Raw genomic sequence first — 19,377 nt, 5'->3', positions numbered from 1 at the left:
CGGTACACGGTAGTGTGTGAGGAGCATACAGCTCTATATGATGTATGTATGGAAATTTTTAAATCCCCGTCTATTTTTTTACGGAGTCACACACACGCTGTCTCTGTATAGATTTGACCGTAAGACAAACACCAGATATACGATACTGTTTGAGAAGCGGACAGCTCTATACGATGTATGTATGGAAAATTTTAAATCTCCCTCTATTTAAAATCTCTGTTTATTTTTTTACGGAGTCACACACAGATAGCATTTATATGTCCGTGATACCAGCCGGTACACAGTAGTGTGTGAGGAGCGTACACCTCTATACGGTGTGTGAAAGAATGAACGCTCTGTAACTGTGCAGAAAATCAGAATAAAAGTTTTTTTTGCTTTAAAAAAGCAGTCTGCACAGCAGTGTGCACACAGCAATGTAGCATTCAGGTAGCCTTATAAGGCAGCCTAATAACCACCAGAGCTGCTGCACACACAAAAATCCTCCCCTGTCACTGCACACTAACTGTACAGTTGAAATTGCTATCAGAAGAAGCACAGTTTTTTTTCTCTTTGTTGCCTAACGCTCTCCCTATTGAGAATCAGCAGCAGCAACCTCTCCCTATGCTAAGATCGGCAGAAGTAAAATGGCGGTCGGCAGTCAGGGCTTTTATAGTCACTGTGACGCCACACAAAGCAAGCCAATCACACGAATGCCATTCTCTAAGGCCTCTTTCACACTTCAGTTTTTTGCATCAGTCAAAATCCGCCAAAAGGACTGATGGCGGATCCGTTTTAGTACTGATGACAACGGATGCCTCCCGTCCGTTTTTTTGACGGATCCGACAAATGAAGAATTTTATAGGAATTGCAGGAGAGAGAGAGAGAGAGATTTTTTTGTCCGGCACCCAGAAAGAATGTCGGGTTAAATCAGTCTCTTGAGGATCCGCCAGAGAAAAAAACGTTGCAAGCTCCGTTTTGAAATCTTAGAGGATGGTGACGGGCAGCAACTTTTGGCGGATCCGCAAAAAAAAACGATGCAACGGACGGCAATCCGTCACAATCCGCCATTAATGGAAGTCAATGGGGAAAAAAACGGATCCTCAAAAGAAAATTGCGGATCCGTTTTTTTCAAAACCTGGCGGATTGTGACTGATTGGAAAAAAACTGAAGTGTGAAAGAGGCCTAAGATGGTGGTGGCCGCTGCAGATGTCATCGCGTTGCCCACAGTGTGCGTCCTTGATGATTGGATGAGAAAAGGCACTGGAAGCATCATGGGAAACGCGACTCTGGCGCGAGTCGACGACCTCATGGCCGACCTCACGCTATGGTCGGAGACTTATCAATTTGACCGACCCGTTTCGCTCAACCCTAGTCATTACCATTCATTCAATTAAAAAAAAAAATCATCATTATGTCATGGCCAGCTGGAAATAAGCATACAGGTCTTGGTTTAGTTGTTTGTAGTCAGAAAAGGATGTTAGGCCTCATTCACATATCAGTATTTCGTCGGTGTTTTGCAGCAGTGTTTTTATACCAAAAACCAGGAGGGGAACTTACAGAGAAAAATAAAGTATAATTGAAAGATTGTCACCTGTTCTGTGTTTTGGAGACACTCATGGTTATAGCATACAAAAACTTTTGGTTCCTGGCCAAGGGCTCAGGTTATCTCTTTCTAGGCCTTGTTCACACATTCAATATTTGGTCAGTATTTTACCTCAGTATTTGTAAGCCGAAACTAGGAGTGGGTGATAAATACAGAAGTGGTGACGTGTTTCTATTATAATTTTCCTCTGATTGTTCCACTCCTGGTTTTGGGTTACAAATACTGTGGTAAAATACTGACCAAATACTGAACGTGTGAACGTGACCTTAGACTTTTCCTCTGATTGTTCCACTATTGATCAACTTTATATGCATGAAAAGCCCCACAGCTCTATGAAGGATGAAGGATAACAGCGCAGTTGGTGGCATCAGCTGGGTGATTTGTGATGATTTTGGAGCCTATGAAGGGGAAACAGAACTAATGTATGAGACTTTAGTCAAATATTACGGTACCTGATAACATAGAAATGAATGGACAGTTATCAGTGAGCTGGAAATGTCATCGCGGGTTGTTACTGTGAACCAAATACAAATAGAATTCAGGATTCATTTCTGTTTGTTTTCCTGTGGCCTAAAAGAAAGTCAAGATAATGTTATGTGTCACACGTACAATCAGCACTCACAATGCACTGTGATAATAAGTGACATTCACCATCCTGAAATCAGTCAGAGCCATAATAGCCGGGCTGCACTTCTGTGAGCGGTATGTACAGCGATTCTGTAATCTTGTGTATGCAGGTAGTCATCAGCCGAGAATAGAAGGTCCGTTTCTAGAAACGTTTGCATGGAGCAAGAGCGTTCCAGTACAGTACTAGGTATTCATGAATACAGTAGGAGACAGGCCGCCCTTCAGATGACAGGTATGTGTCCCAGTAACTATGTGACATATGAGGCTTGTCATCAGGAGCGACCACAGTATTCATTACTGGCCTGTGTCCTCTCGTTACGGCATCCATTCATAAGAACAATGCTGCATTTATAAATGAGAGCAAAGGAAAGCTGGTGGCTGGTTACGTCACTGATTTGGTTTCATTACTTATTTGGGAAAAATGGCAGATAAAGAAAATCCAGGTAACCGGCACTCACAAAGGCAAAAATTAATCATTCACTGGAATTCACAAAAATAAAAAATGATTAAAAACACTACGTGTTTCGGCTGTACCCAGCCTTCCTCAGGCTCAGGTCTACAGGGACCCTGGGTGAAGTCCTCAGAGTAGCCACTGGCTAGTGGTGCAGGCGGGCAGTAAGAATGGTCAGGTAGCCGGATCTGAAACAGGAGGAACGAATAAGGATAAAATAGACAGACAGGAGAATGGTCAATAAATGGGCCGACATCTGAATCAGAAAAAACACTGGAAACACAGGAGTTCACAAGAGCTAATATAACTATAAATGGGCAGTGATCTGATGTCATCCGAATGCAGTCTGATGATTTCCACGGACTCATTGACATGCATGGCCGAGTGTGATCCGAATCTCAGATCAAACTCGGGCATGCAGCATTTTTTCCTCTGTACCGCCTCTGTGCGAGGCAAGAATTGGTAATGTGGTAGATGTGCATGACTCCATAGAATAACACTGGTCCTGGTGCGATCCGATGCTTTGGCAGATCGCACTGGGGCCAATAATACAGTCGTAGTCACAAGCCCTAAGGCAAATAAGTGGAGGAACTTGACAGTCATTATAAGCAGTGGAAAATCTCTTGAAAATTAAAAAAACATAGATAAAAATATCAAAACCAATACTTTAAAAAGAGTCGTCCTGAAAATGGAGGCAGGCATTGTACACAAGTACATTCTCACAGCGTTCCTTGTTACTGTACGTCAGATATACACTCACTGGCCACTTTATTAGGTACACCATGCTAGTAACGGGTTGGACCCCCTTTTGCCTTCAGAACTGCCTCAATTCTTCGTGGCAGAGATTCAACAAGGTGCTGGAAGCATTCCTCAGAGATTTTGGACCATATTGACATGATGGCATCACACAGTTGGCGCAGATTTGTCGGCTGCACATCCCTGATGCGAATCTCCCGTTCCACCACATCCCAAAGATGCTCTATTGGATTGAGATCTGGTGACTGAGGAGGCCATTTGAGTACAGTGAACTCATTGTCATGTTCAAGAAACCAATCTGAGATGATTCGAGCTTTATGACATGGCGCATTATCCTGCTGAAAGTAGCCATCAGATGTTGGGTACATTGTGGTCATAAAGGGATGGACATGGTCAGCAACAATACTCAGGTAGGCTGTTGCGTTGCAACGATGCTCAATTGGTACCAAGGGGCCCAAAGAGTGCCAAGAAAAAATTCCCCACACCATGACACCACCACCACCAGCCTGAACCGTTGATACAAGGCTGGATGGATCCATGCTTTCATGTTGTTTACGCCAAATTCTGACCCTACCATCCGAATGTCGCAGCAGAAATCGAGACTCATCAGACCAGGCAACGTTTTTCCAATCTTCTACTGTCCAATTTCGATGAGCTTGTGCAAATTGTAGCCTCAGTTTCCTGTTCTTAGCTGAGAGGAGTGGTACCCAGTGTGGTCTTCTGCTGCTGTAGCCCATCTGCCTCAAAGTTCGACGCACTGTGCGTTCAGAGATGCTCTTCTGCCTACCTTGGTTGTAACGGGTGGCAATTTGAGTCACTGTTGCCTTTCTATCAGCTCGAACCAGTATGCCCATTCTCCTCTGACCTCTGGCATTAACAAGGCATTTCCGGCCACAGAACTGCCGCTCACTGGATTTTTTTTCTTTTTCGGACCATTCTCTGTAAACCCTAGAGATGGTTGTGCGTGAAAATCCCAGTAGATCAGCAGTTTCTGAAATACTCAGACCAGCCCTTCTGGCACCAACAATCATGCCACGTTCAAAGGCACTCAAATCACCTTTCTTCCCCATACTGATGCTCGGTTTGAACTGCAGGAGATTGTCTTGACCATGTCTACATGCTTAAATGCACTGAGTTGCCGCCATGTGATTGGCTGATTAGAAATTAAGTCTTAACACACAGTTGGACAGGTGTACCTAATAAAGTGGCCAGTGAGTGTACATCAGGACACATGACAATTTGGCTTTGTAACATCTGATCTTGTATACTCGGAGCCTTCAGGTCTACAGGGGAATTAAATATCAGACAGCTATTATATTAGGGGGGACTCTAGAACAGCAGAGGGGCCGACTTTGTGCACAGTTCTTCTAGATAAGGTCTGGATTTTAATATTCTAACCTTCAAGGGTAACAACAAGATTTTTTTCGTTATTTAGTGTTGAATTATATTGTGCTGCCTGTTAATTGCACAACATTACGGACACTGTGTGCACAGGTAGAGCAACATTACGGACACTGCGCACAGGTAGAGCAACATTACGAACACTGTGCGCACAGGTAGAGCAACATTACAGACACTGTGCACACAGAGATAAAGCAACATTACTGACACTGTGCGCACAGGTGGAGCCATTATATGGAGCCTTCTTATCATTAATCTGACTTGTCATTGCAATGTTTGGACAGTGTATGTGTTACTTGTAGTCATAGACTCGAAAATACCAGACATTCCTATATCAATAACTTGTTACGATAATGAGAAAGGTACAATTAGTTACAGGTGTCACATCAGTGGTAGTATTATTATGCCATGAGCATACCCACCTTGTAGTAAGGGTACTTTTACGTGCCAAGATTTTCTGCCTGAAACAAACATTGATCAATGATTTAACAAATCGATGGGCGTTTGTTTATCTACATTTACATCAGAGCAATCATCGGCACTGTGCAAACTGTATGGGGACAAATAATCATTACTACCATTGTTCATCTCTATACATTTTCTTATTGTTGGTATGATGTGCTGCTGATAACTGATAATTTGTGTGTCTGCCTAAGGCTCGATGCTACATCACAGCACAATACAAGAGAATGGGGTCAGATTGCGACCCCGAGGGTCCAAGTCCAAGTTCGTTCAATTTTTTGTGACTTGCTTGTTGCAGTCTCCTCAGGATTACAATGCGACCCTTATCATTTGTATTGCGCTGCGGTGTAGCAGTGGCACAGAGCAAACTTTGGCCTCGACAGCTGTTGCCTTACCAGAGTCACTGTGTGGCCTTAGCCTAAACAATGTGGTAAGTCAATTGGTCTGTCGATCAATGGCTACTCATGTTTGCAAGGTTAGTAAGCAGCAATGTGTGTTACTATGAAAGGGTCCTAAAGGCCCCATCTCACATAGCAAGATCGCTAGCGAGTCACCGATATTGTGACGCAACAGCGATCTCGCTACATGTGACACGCAGCAGCGACCGGCCCCCCTGCTGGATATCACTGATCGTGCATTAATGTCCTGGGCCATTTTTTCGTCGTCGGTGTCCCGCTGGCCAGCATGCATCACTGTGTTTGATCACTGGATCATTGCTGCGTTGTTGAAGAGATCTGCCTGTTTGGCAGCTTACTAGCGATCATTTAGCGATGCACCAGCGATCCCTACCAGATCGTATCATTTTCAGGATCGCTGGTGCATCGCTAAGTGAAATGGGACCCTAAGTCAGTATGACCAAGAGAGCAAATAGGTAATTACTGAGATAAGGCAGAACTCAGGTTGATTATATCCTGCTACTTTAAGGCTGGATTCACACAGGCATATATCCCTGTATGTAAACAGACTGCAATGCCAGATATGGCAGCGGGTCTCCCAACCAGAATTCACAGCTTTATGTATGTCTGTGAGACTATAAGTTCGGGTCAGGAGACAGACCTGCTATCAGTTTGGATATTGTGGTCCATATGAAGACTGTGAACCAAGCCTGAAGGTTTATTCCAGTCTGCAACAATGATAATTTATCCAGTCAAACAAATTAAACCCATCATTGCAAGACCATGGCCAAGAGAAGGTTATAATGTGTTTCAAGAGGCCAGTCATACTTGACCCCTGATGCTGCAGTGATTGCCAGAAAAAACAATAGATGATTACGGCCAAGTGTAGTGCATGGCTATCCTCGTGAGTGCCGAACACTTCATTCCATGTCTTCTGGTGAATGGTGGGGGTCCCAATTTGACAATCATCGCCCAAACATGATTTAGGTGATAATTTATGCTTAATCAAATACCTGTTTAAAGGGCTATACTCCTCTGATAATGTTATCAAGCATCTTGAACATACATCATCATACATCATTAGAGGGGTTCAAGTTCTGGGACCTCAGCAATCACAAGATCAAAGGGTTCTTTAGCATTTCTACTGCACAGCAATCTAAGGGGTAAGGTTTCTCCTTGTGGAGAGTGATATGCCAGGTCTGGCACATGAGTATGAGGAGACTTAAACAACTTTCATGCTCCGCTGGGAAATTAAATATGCAAACTGTCAATTCAAAGATGAAAAGGACTTGAACTCTAGTGCCAGCTATTGGAAGTAATCACGTATTCAGGGGAATTTGTAGTTATATTCCGCGCTGCCGCAAGAAAGTATTCCAGGTGGTCAATGTCAAAGATTCACAGTGGTTTATTCTACACGTTTCGGGGGTCTCATGCCCCCTTCATCAGGAAATACCAGCTACTGGAAGTAGCAATCCTACAAGTCATTACTGACTCTTTAACGAGCCTTGCATTATGACTTAGGATAAAATCCAAATCAGTATGTCAATTTGCAGACACGGTGTTTCGGGGTATTGACCCACATCAGTACAAAGTATGAGATCTGATTTGGTTGGGTGAGAGGCTAAGACTGGGATCTAAGTGGTAAGGTTTCTGCTTGTGGAGAGTGACTTGCCAGGTCTGGCACGCCAGCTCGAGGAGACTTAAAGGCTTTGCATGCTCTGCTGGGAAATTAAATATGCATATTGTCTCTTCAGAGAGGAAGAGAACTTGAAGTATAGTGTCATCTATTGGAAGGAGCAATCCTAAACGTCATTATCAACCCTTTAACGAGCCTTGCAATATGACTTAAGATGAAAGCCAAATCAGATTCTCAATTTGCAGACACTGTGATTCAATGTATTACCCCTAGTCAGTCAGTACAAAGTATGAGATCTCATTTACTGGGTGAGAGCTTACAAAGGTCTCATACTTTGTAAAATACTATTTCAATTTCAGGTATTTTTATGATTAAATTAATTTGTCTCTATTCCTCTGCAGGGAGCTTCTTGACACCACATGTCGAATTGCCAACACATTAAAAAAGTATGGGATTAAAAAAGGTGACAGAGTGGCCATCTACATGCCGGTTTCACCTCTGGCTGTGGCTTCCATGTTGGCTTGTGCAAGGATTGGAGCTGTTCATACTGTTGTCTTTGCTGGTTTCAGTGCTGAGTCTTTGGCTGGGCGAATTAATGATGGTAAGTACTAGTGGTATTTTACTAACACATTATTCCAAAATGCTTTATAAACTTGGAGCATAACCACATTAGGACTTCTTGGTGGGATTCCCTAAATTGTAATTTTTAGTTGATTAGCAAGAGTTCATTGGGATAGGGTTTGCCTGTTACGTTGGTGTATCGTGGACCCACTGCGCCACGGGCTGGGCTTAGCCTGTGGGATCAATGGCTGGGCAGCTACCTGGTTTTGACTAGAGCCCCTGATGGTGGGTTAGGCTTGCACTGCAGGTAGCCGTCAGGTGCTACTCCAGGGCAGTCCCCGACACTACAGCAGCTGACCCCAAGGGTCAGGAACTCAGGTACGGACTCGGAGCCCAAGGCAGGAACGCTTGACAGGACGGGTAATATTCAGATGATGGTTCAGATTTAGACAGGATGGATTCAGGTTCAGGATTTCAGGTACAGACTGGACGGATTCAGGTTCAAGCACAGACAGGACGGATTTAGGTACAGACTGAACGTTTTAAGGTTCAGGAACAGACAGGACATTTCCAGGTCCAGGTAGAGACAGGACGGAGTCAGGTTCAGGTACAGACAGGTACAGACAGGACGATTTCAGGTTCAGGTACAGAGAGAACGTTTTTTGGTTCAGGTACCGACGGTGGTTCAGGATTCTGGTTCGGGTACTGACAGGTTGTTTCAGGTTCAGGATTCTGGTTCAGGTATCTATAGGTCGGTTTAGGTTCAGGATTCTGGTTCAGTGACAGGGGCTTGACAACGGATTAGCAGGTTGTATTTTGACTAACTAAACACAGATGTTGTACAGGCACCTCCCTACATTTTGCAAATACCCTATCTATTATTAGGAACCTCAAATGAATAATTTGTGTATATAATGGTCAATACCATGTATTTGCCCTATAAAGCTCTTAAAACTAAAGGCCACATGTCCAAAAGTTAAGCTGTTCATGTTTATAGTGAATTGCCATGTTACCTTTATTGCCCGATTATAAAACGCTTTGCAGTGCCAAGATAAGCAGAACCAAACAGTGTCATAAGGCGTAGTGTCACACAGTGACTATAGAAACCCTGGTCTACGGTTGTGATTGGAACAACTAGATTAGTGAACTGGTAAAAACCCACTTGTTCCACCATCCAGTTCTTCTGTCTTTCTAATAACCAGCACCAGATGTGTCTAGCAGGTTCTTATCCCCACGACTTCATAGAATTCACTTGCTTTCAAAAGGAATTGTCTGGCAAATAAAAATTCCCTGCAGTTTCCACTACACAATATTCTGATAGTCTCTACTTCTACTGCAATGATGAAGTCCCAACACAGAGAAATGTGACCAAGTTGTGCTCCAGAGGCAAATGTGGAATGAATATGAATAAATGAATATGATTTATAGATTCTGTCCTGTCAATACGACAGAGGAACACTCGCCTGTGCTATCGTTCACTGCTTCTCAAGTTCCTGGTCGATGATTAGTCATGATTCTATTTAGGTTCATGAATGTGTTCCATCATCATATCAGGCCATGCAGAGTAATTCAAGTCAACGAGACGGTCCCAGCTACTGTGCACCTCTTATGCTGACCGGGCTCCAAGTATAAATATCAGGGCACAATCATTCCATGAAGTAACCCTAAACTTTCTAAGGCATACTGTATAAATCATTAACCTCATCTATCTATCTATCTATCTATCTATCTATCTATCTATCTATCACAAATATATTCTATCAAGCTTTATAATTAGGGGAGTGATGATCAATGAAACAAAATAGAGAGGTCCTTGTACACAAGAGCTTACAATCTGAATAGAATGGGAGGAGAGTGACAATAGGTAGATAGGCCCTCATTTACTAATCAGTTTACTCCAGTTTTGCAGAGTAAGCTGAACTATAATCAGACAAAAATCATGATGCACATTTTCAACAAGGGGTCGTGGTTATCATATTTCAGATTGACTTATTAGTAAGAAAGCCAGAAAGTAATGCAAATGTTGCGCAAATCTACATCAACTCTTAGCAGGCATAAAATCTATTTAACTGGGGAGCGCAATTTTTTAGGAGTTAGGTCAGACAACTGTTCTTAATTAATTTTTGGATGCTGAATCCAGAAATGATCTCAGTTTTTCTCTATCACGTCAAGTTTTTGAACTATAGGATTTTTGTCTTCTCAAAAATATGTAAACTACTGTACCTAAAAAGTTTTTTTTTTTTAAATAGTACAAATATGAGCAAAAAATGAAATATATAAGAAATAGGCATGACAAATATGTTTTTTAACACTATCATGTTTTTTTACAAAGGAGATATATATATATATATATATGCAAGTATTTAAGGTAAAAATGTACATTTATAGCTTTTTCTGGAGTGTTTAACTTGAGGACAATCACGTTTGATGCTCCAGGAATAGTCAGCCATCATATGTACATCCCATCTACCCTGGTAACGGTCTTCCATAACCTTCAAATCTTGGTGAAATCGTTCACCTTGCTCATCGCTAACAGCACCAAGATTTTCCGGAAAGTTGGCAAGATGGCAATGCAGAAAATGTAGTTTAATACTCATGTTGCAACCAAGCGCTCTGTAGCTCTCCAATAGTTTCTGAACAATTTCTTTGTAATTACTTGCACGTGTATTTCCAAGAAAGTTCTTGACGACGTCTTTGAATGATAACCAAGCATTCTTCTCAAGATCTGATATAGTCCCGGTGAAATGTTCATCTTTGATGAGCTGTCGAATTTGTGGACCATCAAACACACCAGCCTTGATTTTTACAATGGACAGTCCAGGAAGTGACAACATGATGTACTTAAAACAGTCGCCGTCAGTTGGCATTGCTTTTACAAATTGCTTTATGAGACCTAGTTTTATGTGCAGAGGTGGGAATAGTATATTCTTCCTGTCAACAAGTGGCTGATGTAGAATGTTAGGATCTCCAGGTTTAAGACCAGATCTTGGAGGCCAATTCGACTCAACCCAATGCTTTTCTCGAGCTCTGCTATCCCACATACAGAGAAAGCAGGGATACTTTGTGTACCCACGTTGCTGACCAAGAAGGAAGCAAACCATTTTAAGGTCAACACAGATGATCCAATTGTGTGTGTCATATTTCAATAACTCAATAACTCTCTTTACATCTAAATGTTCTTCACGAAGAGAGACAGAATGCCCAATAGGGACTGCACCAAATAAATTGCCATTGTGTAGAAGGACACACTTAAGTCTCCGCTTTGAGCTATCAATAAACAGTCGCCATTCATTTGGATTGTACATTGAAAGCCCTAATTCTTGTAGTAAACCAGGAATATTATGGCAAAACACAAAACCGCTGTCACACCGAAAGTACTGCAAAAATGTACTTTCTCTAGTACGAAAGTATGATACCTTCGCTCCTTGTTCAAATAACTGTTTATCATTCAGCCTTGATGCTAGTAATTCTGAAGCTTTTTTTGATAAGCCCAATTCACGTGCTAAATCATTTAACTCGTGCTGATCAAATCCCTTATGAACTGAATCCTTGTGACTTTCAAATTCTGCATCATTGCTGTCACTGTGTTCGTCAACATCACTCAGAACTTCTAGAGATGGTAGCTGTTCGAAAACTGGCACTGGAATTTCAGCTGAATGAGGCATTGGTCTGATAGCTGACGGTAGATTTGGATATTCTATTTTACTTTTATTTTTCCTGTTAAATCCTGATGTTTTCACTAAACAGAAGTAACAGTCTCTGGAATGACTTTTTTGCTTTCTCCACACCATGGGGATACCAAATGCCAACTTTTCACGTGTTCCTTTGGTCCACATCCGTAAACTCTCGACACACTGCTTGCACACTATGTGAGGGGCCCATGACTTATCTTGATCACCGAGTTTTACTTTAAAATATGCATAATATGCTTGTTTGACAAATGCACTGATGTTTGCCCTTTGAACTGGAATGGTGAAAACACCACAAATATAGCAGAAGGAGTCAGGGTTGTTTAGGCATTTACGACGAGAGGAAGAAGGAGCAGACATGATCTGAAACAAAGGAAATATGTACATAAGAAAATAAAACACTGAGATGGAAAGTTACAAGCTTTGAAAACTAACAAAGAAAAAAATCATAAAAGATATATAAATTACAACTAAGCGCCCAATGTAAAGAGAAAAGCTATCACAAATCCTATTTATTCCTACTATGATACATTTTTTGTGTAAAGATATTGATAATTATGACGTATTGGGAGCTGTACACACCTCTCACCACACTGTCTCAGTTGTGACTACTCTTACAAGTTGCCATGTAGCTCTATATGAGTCAAATTGTACTCAGATAACAAGTCTTATTACAGAAATCAGTGCAATTGTGCTTCTATGGCAGGTAAGTTGAGGAGGAAAAACTTGACGTGATAGAAAAAAACTGACTACATTTTTGGAATCAGCATGCCAATTTTAGTATAAATCGGCTCAAAAACCGAACTCAACAGAAAATTTTTTTCAAATTTCAGTGATTTTCTGACTTTGCAACATTTATTAAATTTGGTGCAGATCCTCACAGCTATCTTTTTCTATGAACTGGCTTAAAGGGCATCTGTCAGTAGAATGAACCTACTTAAGCCATCTATATGGGCACGCAGGTCATAGGAAGCTGAATATATTGATACCTTGATATCTCTAATCTGATGAATTGTTGCTGAGAAATCCACATTTTTCAAATATGTAAATGAGCAGAAACTATCTCTGTTCCAGAATAGGATCTTCCCTAGTCTGCTTCATGACATCTTTTCAGCTAATTTACATGTAAGATAAACATAGATTTCTTAGGAACCATTCATTGGATTGCAGATATCAAAGTATCATTTGATTCATCTTTCTTTGATATACCTGTCCATGTAGATGGCATAGGAGGGTTGAGCCTACTGACGGGTGCCCTTTAAGAATCTCCAGACTTGAATTGTACAAGAAACTGGTAACTGGGGGGAATGAGCCACAAGCAGAAAGACCAGCCACTCTGGTTAGTGGAATGCCTGCTTGTAATGACTTATAGCAGGGCTGGGGAACCTCAGGCCCCAGGGCCATTTACGGCCCTCGATGACATTTTATCAGGCCCCCCGAGCAGATTCTCAGGGATCGTATTCTTGGGCAGGGAGCTGTATTTTGTTTGCCACAAGCTCATTAATTTATTCTTGCTCTGTTAGCACACACACGCAGTGTTCACTACTGAACATTGAAGGGCATGCAATGAAAGATTAAGTCATGAAACCAGTGCGAGAGTCAGGATGTACTTTGTGGGCGGAGTTTGAACGGCCCCCGAAGGATGGTATAAATATCCAAATGGCCCTTGGCCGAAAAAAGATTCCCCACCCCTGACTTATAGTATTCAGGTTTAGAAATGATTATGGCCTGAATTAGTGTTACAACAGTGTCAGTAGGAGGAACAGACAAACACAAGAGATGTGGGAGAAAGCATTGATCAAAATCAATTCAAAACTCTGGCCTGCTGTCTAGGGAGGTTGATGTTATATAGACAGAGGCGTAGGGTTTAGGTGGAGAAGAAGATGGAAGAAATACATCTGTTTCTGGAACATTAAATAGCTGCATATTTCCTTTGAAAATGTTATTTTCCCCAAATTATCCTTAATATTTTATAAATTTATACCGTAAATTGTATATAAACTGTACAGTCAGATAAGGTACACTTGTGTCTACGAGAATGTGATTTTTTTCCCAATCAATAAATGGATACATGAATTATCTTTACATTATTTTAATAGCTAACTGCAAAGCTGTCATCACCTTCAACCAAGGAGTGCGGGGTGGACGAGTGACAGAGCTCAAGAAGACCGTGGATGAAGCTGTCAAGAGCTGTCCGTCAATTAAACATGTCTTTGTTGCTCAGAGGACGGACAACAAAGTCCACATGGGTAATCTTGACATACCTCTGGAAGAAGTACGTCTTACACGTGTGCCTGTACTACATAATGTGGCGCACATGGCAAATATTCTGTATGGAAGACGTCTTATCATATGTATTATAGATGGTTCTACATAGGATAAGATGAGAATCTGCCTTTACAGGACCATTGGCCATTATACTCATTAGATGAAAGTTGTCATGTGGTGTGCATAGGGGTCTCCTGACTCTCTTTCAACAGGTGATATTGGGGAATATCGGTAGAAGGATTGGGTGAATTGTATTTTTCTTTCATAGGAAATAAGCTGCTGCCAAAGGAGTCTGGCAGTTCTGGCTTTCTCATCTCTTCCTGTCAAAAAGACATTAATGCTCTGTTGAGCCAAGTGTTTATGTGTGGGTGAAACTATTGAGCTAGCGATCAGCTGGAAGTCCAATTGGCAGGTTTCAATCTCATGTGTATGGTCAGCTTTAGTCTAGTATTTGATCTTCAACCAGTTTAGACCACACCAGGTGTATTATGAAGAATTTACTGATATTTAGAAATCAACTTGGAGTGGGACCTGCAACCTTGTACTTGAATATGGTGATGAGTGATGACCTCTTATTAATAATAATAGTAATAATAGTAATAATAATTTCATTTCTATAGCGCCAACATGTTCCACAGCACTTTACATTTTAGAGGGGACTTGTACAGACAATAGACATTACAGAATAACAATAATCACATAAATTAGATACCAAGAGGAGTGAGGGCCTTGCTCCAAGCTTACAATCTATGAGGAATTAGGGGAGACACGAAAGATGGATGGTAACAATTGTTTGTAATGTATGGTCCAGCCATCAATGTAATAAATAGGGTGTTCACGTAATGAACCGGTCACCTACCAATATGTGTACAGACACAGAGGACCAGTAAGTGCATAGAGGGTGTGTGAACAGATGATACAAGGGTTTTAAAGAAAATTTTGTATGGACAAAACAGGGATTGTTAGATAAGTATGTTGAGGCGATAGGCCAGTCTAAAGAAATGAGTTTTTAGGCCACACTTAAAGCTGTGGGTATTGGGGATTCATTGAATTGTCCTGGGTAATGCATTCCAAAAATTGGTGCAGCTCGTGGGAAGTCCTGGAGACTGGAATGTAAGATTCATATTATTGATGATGTTAATTTTAGGTCATTAGCAGAACAGAGGGCACGGGTAGAGTGGTAGACTGAGATGAGGAAGGAAATGTAGGGTGGTGCTGAAGGGTGGAACGCTTTGTGGGTGAAAGTGTTGATATTGAACTCTACACTGTGTTCCAAATTATTATGCAAAAAATATTTCCTCATATTTTCTCTAAATTACCTATATGAATTGCAGTCATTGTTATTTTCCAGTCATCTAATATTCTAGTATAATTGCAATGTTTTTGAACAAACTGCCTATGAAAACAGTATATTTTTAAAAATAAGAAACACTCAAAATGCATGTTCCAAATTATTATGCACAGCAGAGTTTTCAAACTTTTTATTTCTATTTTGAACAAAAAATGGTCAATTGTGAAATTATAAGCATTATCAGCTTATTACAAAATGAAATCAAACAGTTTTCAATTCAAAACTTTATTCTAGGTGATGTTACATTTGCACATAGGACGCCTTGTTCGAAAGAAGCTTCTGAACTCTCTCGTCCATTGAATTTGTCAGTTTTTGGATGGTTTGTGCTTCAATTGTTCTGCATGTGGACAGAATACCCTCCCAGAGCTGTTGCTTAGATGTGAACTGCCACCCGCCATCATAGACACTCCTTTTGATGATGTTCCAGAGGTTATCAATGGGGTTGAGGTCAGGGGAAGATGGTGGCCACACCATAAGTTTGTCTTCTTTTATGCCCATAGCAGCCAGAGATGCAGATGTGTTATTTGCAGCATGAGACGGTGCATTATCATGCATGAAAATGATCTTGCTGCGGAAAGCATGGTTCTTCCTCTTGAACCATGGCAGGAAGTGCTGTTTTAGAAACTCCACATAGATTATGGAGTTCATCTTTACCCCTTCAGGGATCCTAAAGAGGTCAACAATCTCTCTCCCCATGATTCCAGCCAAAAACATTACTCCACCTCCTCCTTGTTGGTGCCTTAGCCGTGTTTTCATGGGGTTTCAATCAACCAGCCATCCTCCTCTCCATCCATCTGGACCATCGAGCATTGCACGGCACTCATCGGTGAACAAAACAGTTTGGAAGTCAGTCTTCATGTATCGTTTGGCCCACTGGAGCCGTTTCTGCTTGCGTGCAGTGGATAGAGGTGGTCGACAGGATGGCTTATGCACAGCTGCAAACCTCTGAAGGACCCTGCATCTTGTTGTTTGGGGGACGTTGGAGGCACCAGCAGCTTCAAAAACTTGTCTGCTGCTATGACAAGGCATTTTTGTTGCTGCTCTTTTAACCTGACGCAATTGCCTGTTGGAAAGAGTCCTCAATTTTTCCTTATCAGCACGCACACGTGTGTGCTGGGAATCAGCTACATACTTCTTGATTGTGCGATGATCACGATTAAGTGTCTTGGCAATGTTGATTGTAGTCATGCCTTGACCTAAATACTCCACAATTTGTGGCTTCTCAGCAGCCGACACATCCTTTTTCTTTCCCATTTTGGCAAAAAATGTAGGCTGCTTAATAATGTGGAACAGCCTTCTTAAGTAGTCTTGCCTTTATTTGGACACACCTGCCAAACTAATTTGCAACGGTATCTGCAATTGCTTTCAGTGATATAAAGAGCACTGACACACATCACCATCAATGAGTTTAAATGACAAACAAAAAGATTCTAACCTTATCACTCCTAAACTCTTTTTGCATAATAATTTGGAACACAGTTTATATCGGATGGGCAACCAGTGCAGCGACTGGTACAGGGTAGAGGCCTCAGTGTAGCAGTTGGTGAGGAACATGATCCTGGCTTCTGGATTCATAACATATTGGAGAGAAGAGAGTTTATCAATGGAGTCCGATTAGTAGAGAGCTGTAATAGTCCAGACAAGAATGAATAAGAGCAACAGTAAAAGTTTTTTCTGAGTCAAAGGTAAGAAAAGGTCGAATTCTAGAAATGTTTTTGAGGTGCAAATGACACGAGTGAGCGAGTGATCGGATGTGGTGAGTGAAGGAAAGATCTGAATCACGTATGACCCCAAGACACCGGGCATGTTGCTGGGGAGTAATGGTACAACCATGGTAGAGATGGCAATATCGGGCATACAGTAGGTAGGTTAGTGCAGGGAGGAATCACTCTTAATTCTACGGTGGCCTCATACACATTAGATGACTTTCAGTGGAACAATGGTTTGGCTGACCACAATCTCTCCTGACTACTCCATACACAGTAGTGCTTGGCTATGATAGAACTAATGCCAGACTCCTCTGATGGCAGTTTATCTCTCCAAGAACTAAAGAATGCAAAAAAAAAGCAGTCAAATTGGACAGGCGGTTCCTTATCATAAGGCCCGAATAAAGATTAGGCTGAGCATACTGATATGGGCAGGTTTGACTGACGTTATTATAATGTGTATATGAACTAAGATAAAAGTAGGCACATTAACCTGCAGTAGATATCGGTTTGCTTTGAAGGATCTGTCAGTCTTTGTTTAGAAAACCTCCACAGTCAGTGAGTGGCTCTCGGCTATCTCTTCCAAATTTCCCATTCACATGAACTTCAGCTCAGCTGAGCACTCATTTATTATCAACAGGAAGAGAGGAGAAAGTTGCTGCCAGATGGCTTGCAGTGGCTTATCTCTTAGGAGAACAAAAGGGTTGGGTTTTAAAATTCAGTCTGCCTGATCCTTTTCTCCCCTGAAAAATTAGGACACCCCCACTATATTTTGATGTGTATATGGGCCTTTGGCTGTCATCTAACTTAACTATTGGCATCACTGAGGGGCATGTGACTGCTGAGGCCAAGGACTGGCTGCAGCGGTCGTGTGCGGAATGCTTGCAAAAAAAAAACCTGGGAACTGCTGTAACTTCTATGTTGAATCAGTAAAGAGTTAAAGTATTTGCTGCTCTTTTTGTTGTTTTTTTTAAGTCAGGCAACTTTTTTAATGTTCAGAGTTTTTGATTTTAAGAGTGCACTGTTTTTATACAATATTTGAAGACAATCTTTGTAGGAGCCATTACATAGAAGCTGCTCCTCCCGTATGTTTCTGTATATTCTCCCAAAAAATGTGTTGGTTCTTCTGTTCCTAATGAAAATGACCGCTGAGCGTTATCATTCCACTACAGTAAAAAGTACTCGCCACTCAATTATCACTTGCAAATTTGATTAGTTTTATAGAGAGATATAATATGTGTTATTTCGGTCTTCTCACTTGACCTTCATCAGACACCGGACTGCAGATTGATTGCTGGTACGTATGTCGGTATTAGCGCATGTGGGCTTGTGAGATGCTCCTGTACCTTCTGATATCCTGCACTCTACTCAATGTTTGAATTGCTCAGGTGTTTAATAATTGATAACTGTAACTGTAAGGGTACATTCCACTTTCATGATCTGCGGTTTTGACAATATTGACACCATTTCTGCACCTACCTATTAGCGGACACACATTTGCGTTTTTTACACATGCAAATTTTCCTCATTAATGCAAGTCTATGAGGAAAATCTACATGCATATCCGCAAGAGAAATTGGCATGCTGCAGATCTGAGAGACACGCCACATGTCAGTTTCCATGGGTGATCTGCAGGTGCACATAGATTCACAGTGGACATGGGATTTCTAGAAATTCCTTCCACTATGCTGTAACATCTGGCTGCTGCATTTTTGACGCTGTATAAATAGGCAGCATCTAAACCGCAGCAAATCCTGAACTTGGGAACGTACCCTAAAAAAGAAACAGTGCAATGTTCTATGACTGCCATGTTATACAACTCCCATTATGTACACTGTGTGTACACCGCATACTTGGGTACACATTTCTATCCAAACTATGCTGACTCACATTCTTTACAGAATGTATAGAAATGGCTGGATACCATCGTGTTACTATCCCACGTGCGCTAAGACTGACATACCGTCAGTCATCCTGCAATCTTATGTTTGATGAAGATCAGGTGAGGCGCCCAAACCATCAACTTATTAGATCTTTGGATTGTGCAACAATAAACTCATCTAATTTGCAAGATGTTGATTTTTTTCTATTGTATTGGAAGGGGTTGGACGTGACCCTATGCAAGCACCAGAGTACTGTATGGAGTACTGTGTAATGTAATAATTTATCATTCCACTGATCAGTCTGCACTGATTATACAGCATCAGTGTATAGAGGAAAATTATTGCCAACTTATTCATAAATTTCCAGGAGTAGTGAGGAATAACGTAATATAAAGCTCTAAGAGAGTGAGCTCTGTACAACACTCTGATGTAGAATATATCTATATATACAGTATCTCTAAACAAAGTGGCCATTCAGTATGTATATATATATACATACTGAATGGCCACTTTGTTTAGAGACACCCATCTGTAAATTCTATTAGATGTTGAAATCGTTCTGCAGGCATATTGGCCCATGCTAGCAGAATGGCTTCTCACGGTTGCCAA

At 41.4% G+C, this 19,377-nt stretch overlaps 1 protein-coding gene across 2 annotated transcripts in view; it reads left to right on the top strand.

Moving 5' to 3' along the window:
- The window catches only part of ACSS1 (acyl-CoA synthetase short chain family member 1), a 189,384-nt gene that overhangs the window by 51,381 nt on the left and 118,626 nt on the right, over nucleotides 1-19,377 (top strand). For both annotated transcript variants that reach the window (XM_073557471.1, XM_073557470.1), the window contains exons 3-4: nucleotides 7,712-7,911; nucleotides 13,660-13,835. In XM_073557471.1, the coding sequence (XP_073413572.1) occupies nucleotides 7,712-7,911; nucleotides 13,660-13,835 (376 nt within the window). The remainder of the gene's footprint in view (nucleotides 1-7,711; nucleotides 7,912-13,659; nucleotides 13,836-19,377) is intronic.

This window comes from Dendrobates tinctorius, unplaced genomic scaffold, assembly GCF_039654945.1.
Source record: "Dendrobates tinctorius isolate UK_male_01 unplaced genomic scaffold, ASM3965494v1 ptg000250l, whole genome shotgun sequence".
NCBI classification, from domain to species: Eukaryota; Metazoa; Chordata; class Amphibia; order Anura; family Dendrobatidae; genus Dendrobates; species Dendrobates tinctorius.
Note: the sequence above shows the minus strand (reverse complement) of the source record. Positions and strands in the feature narration are given on the sequence as shown.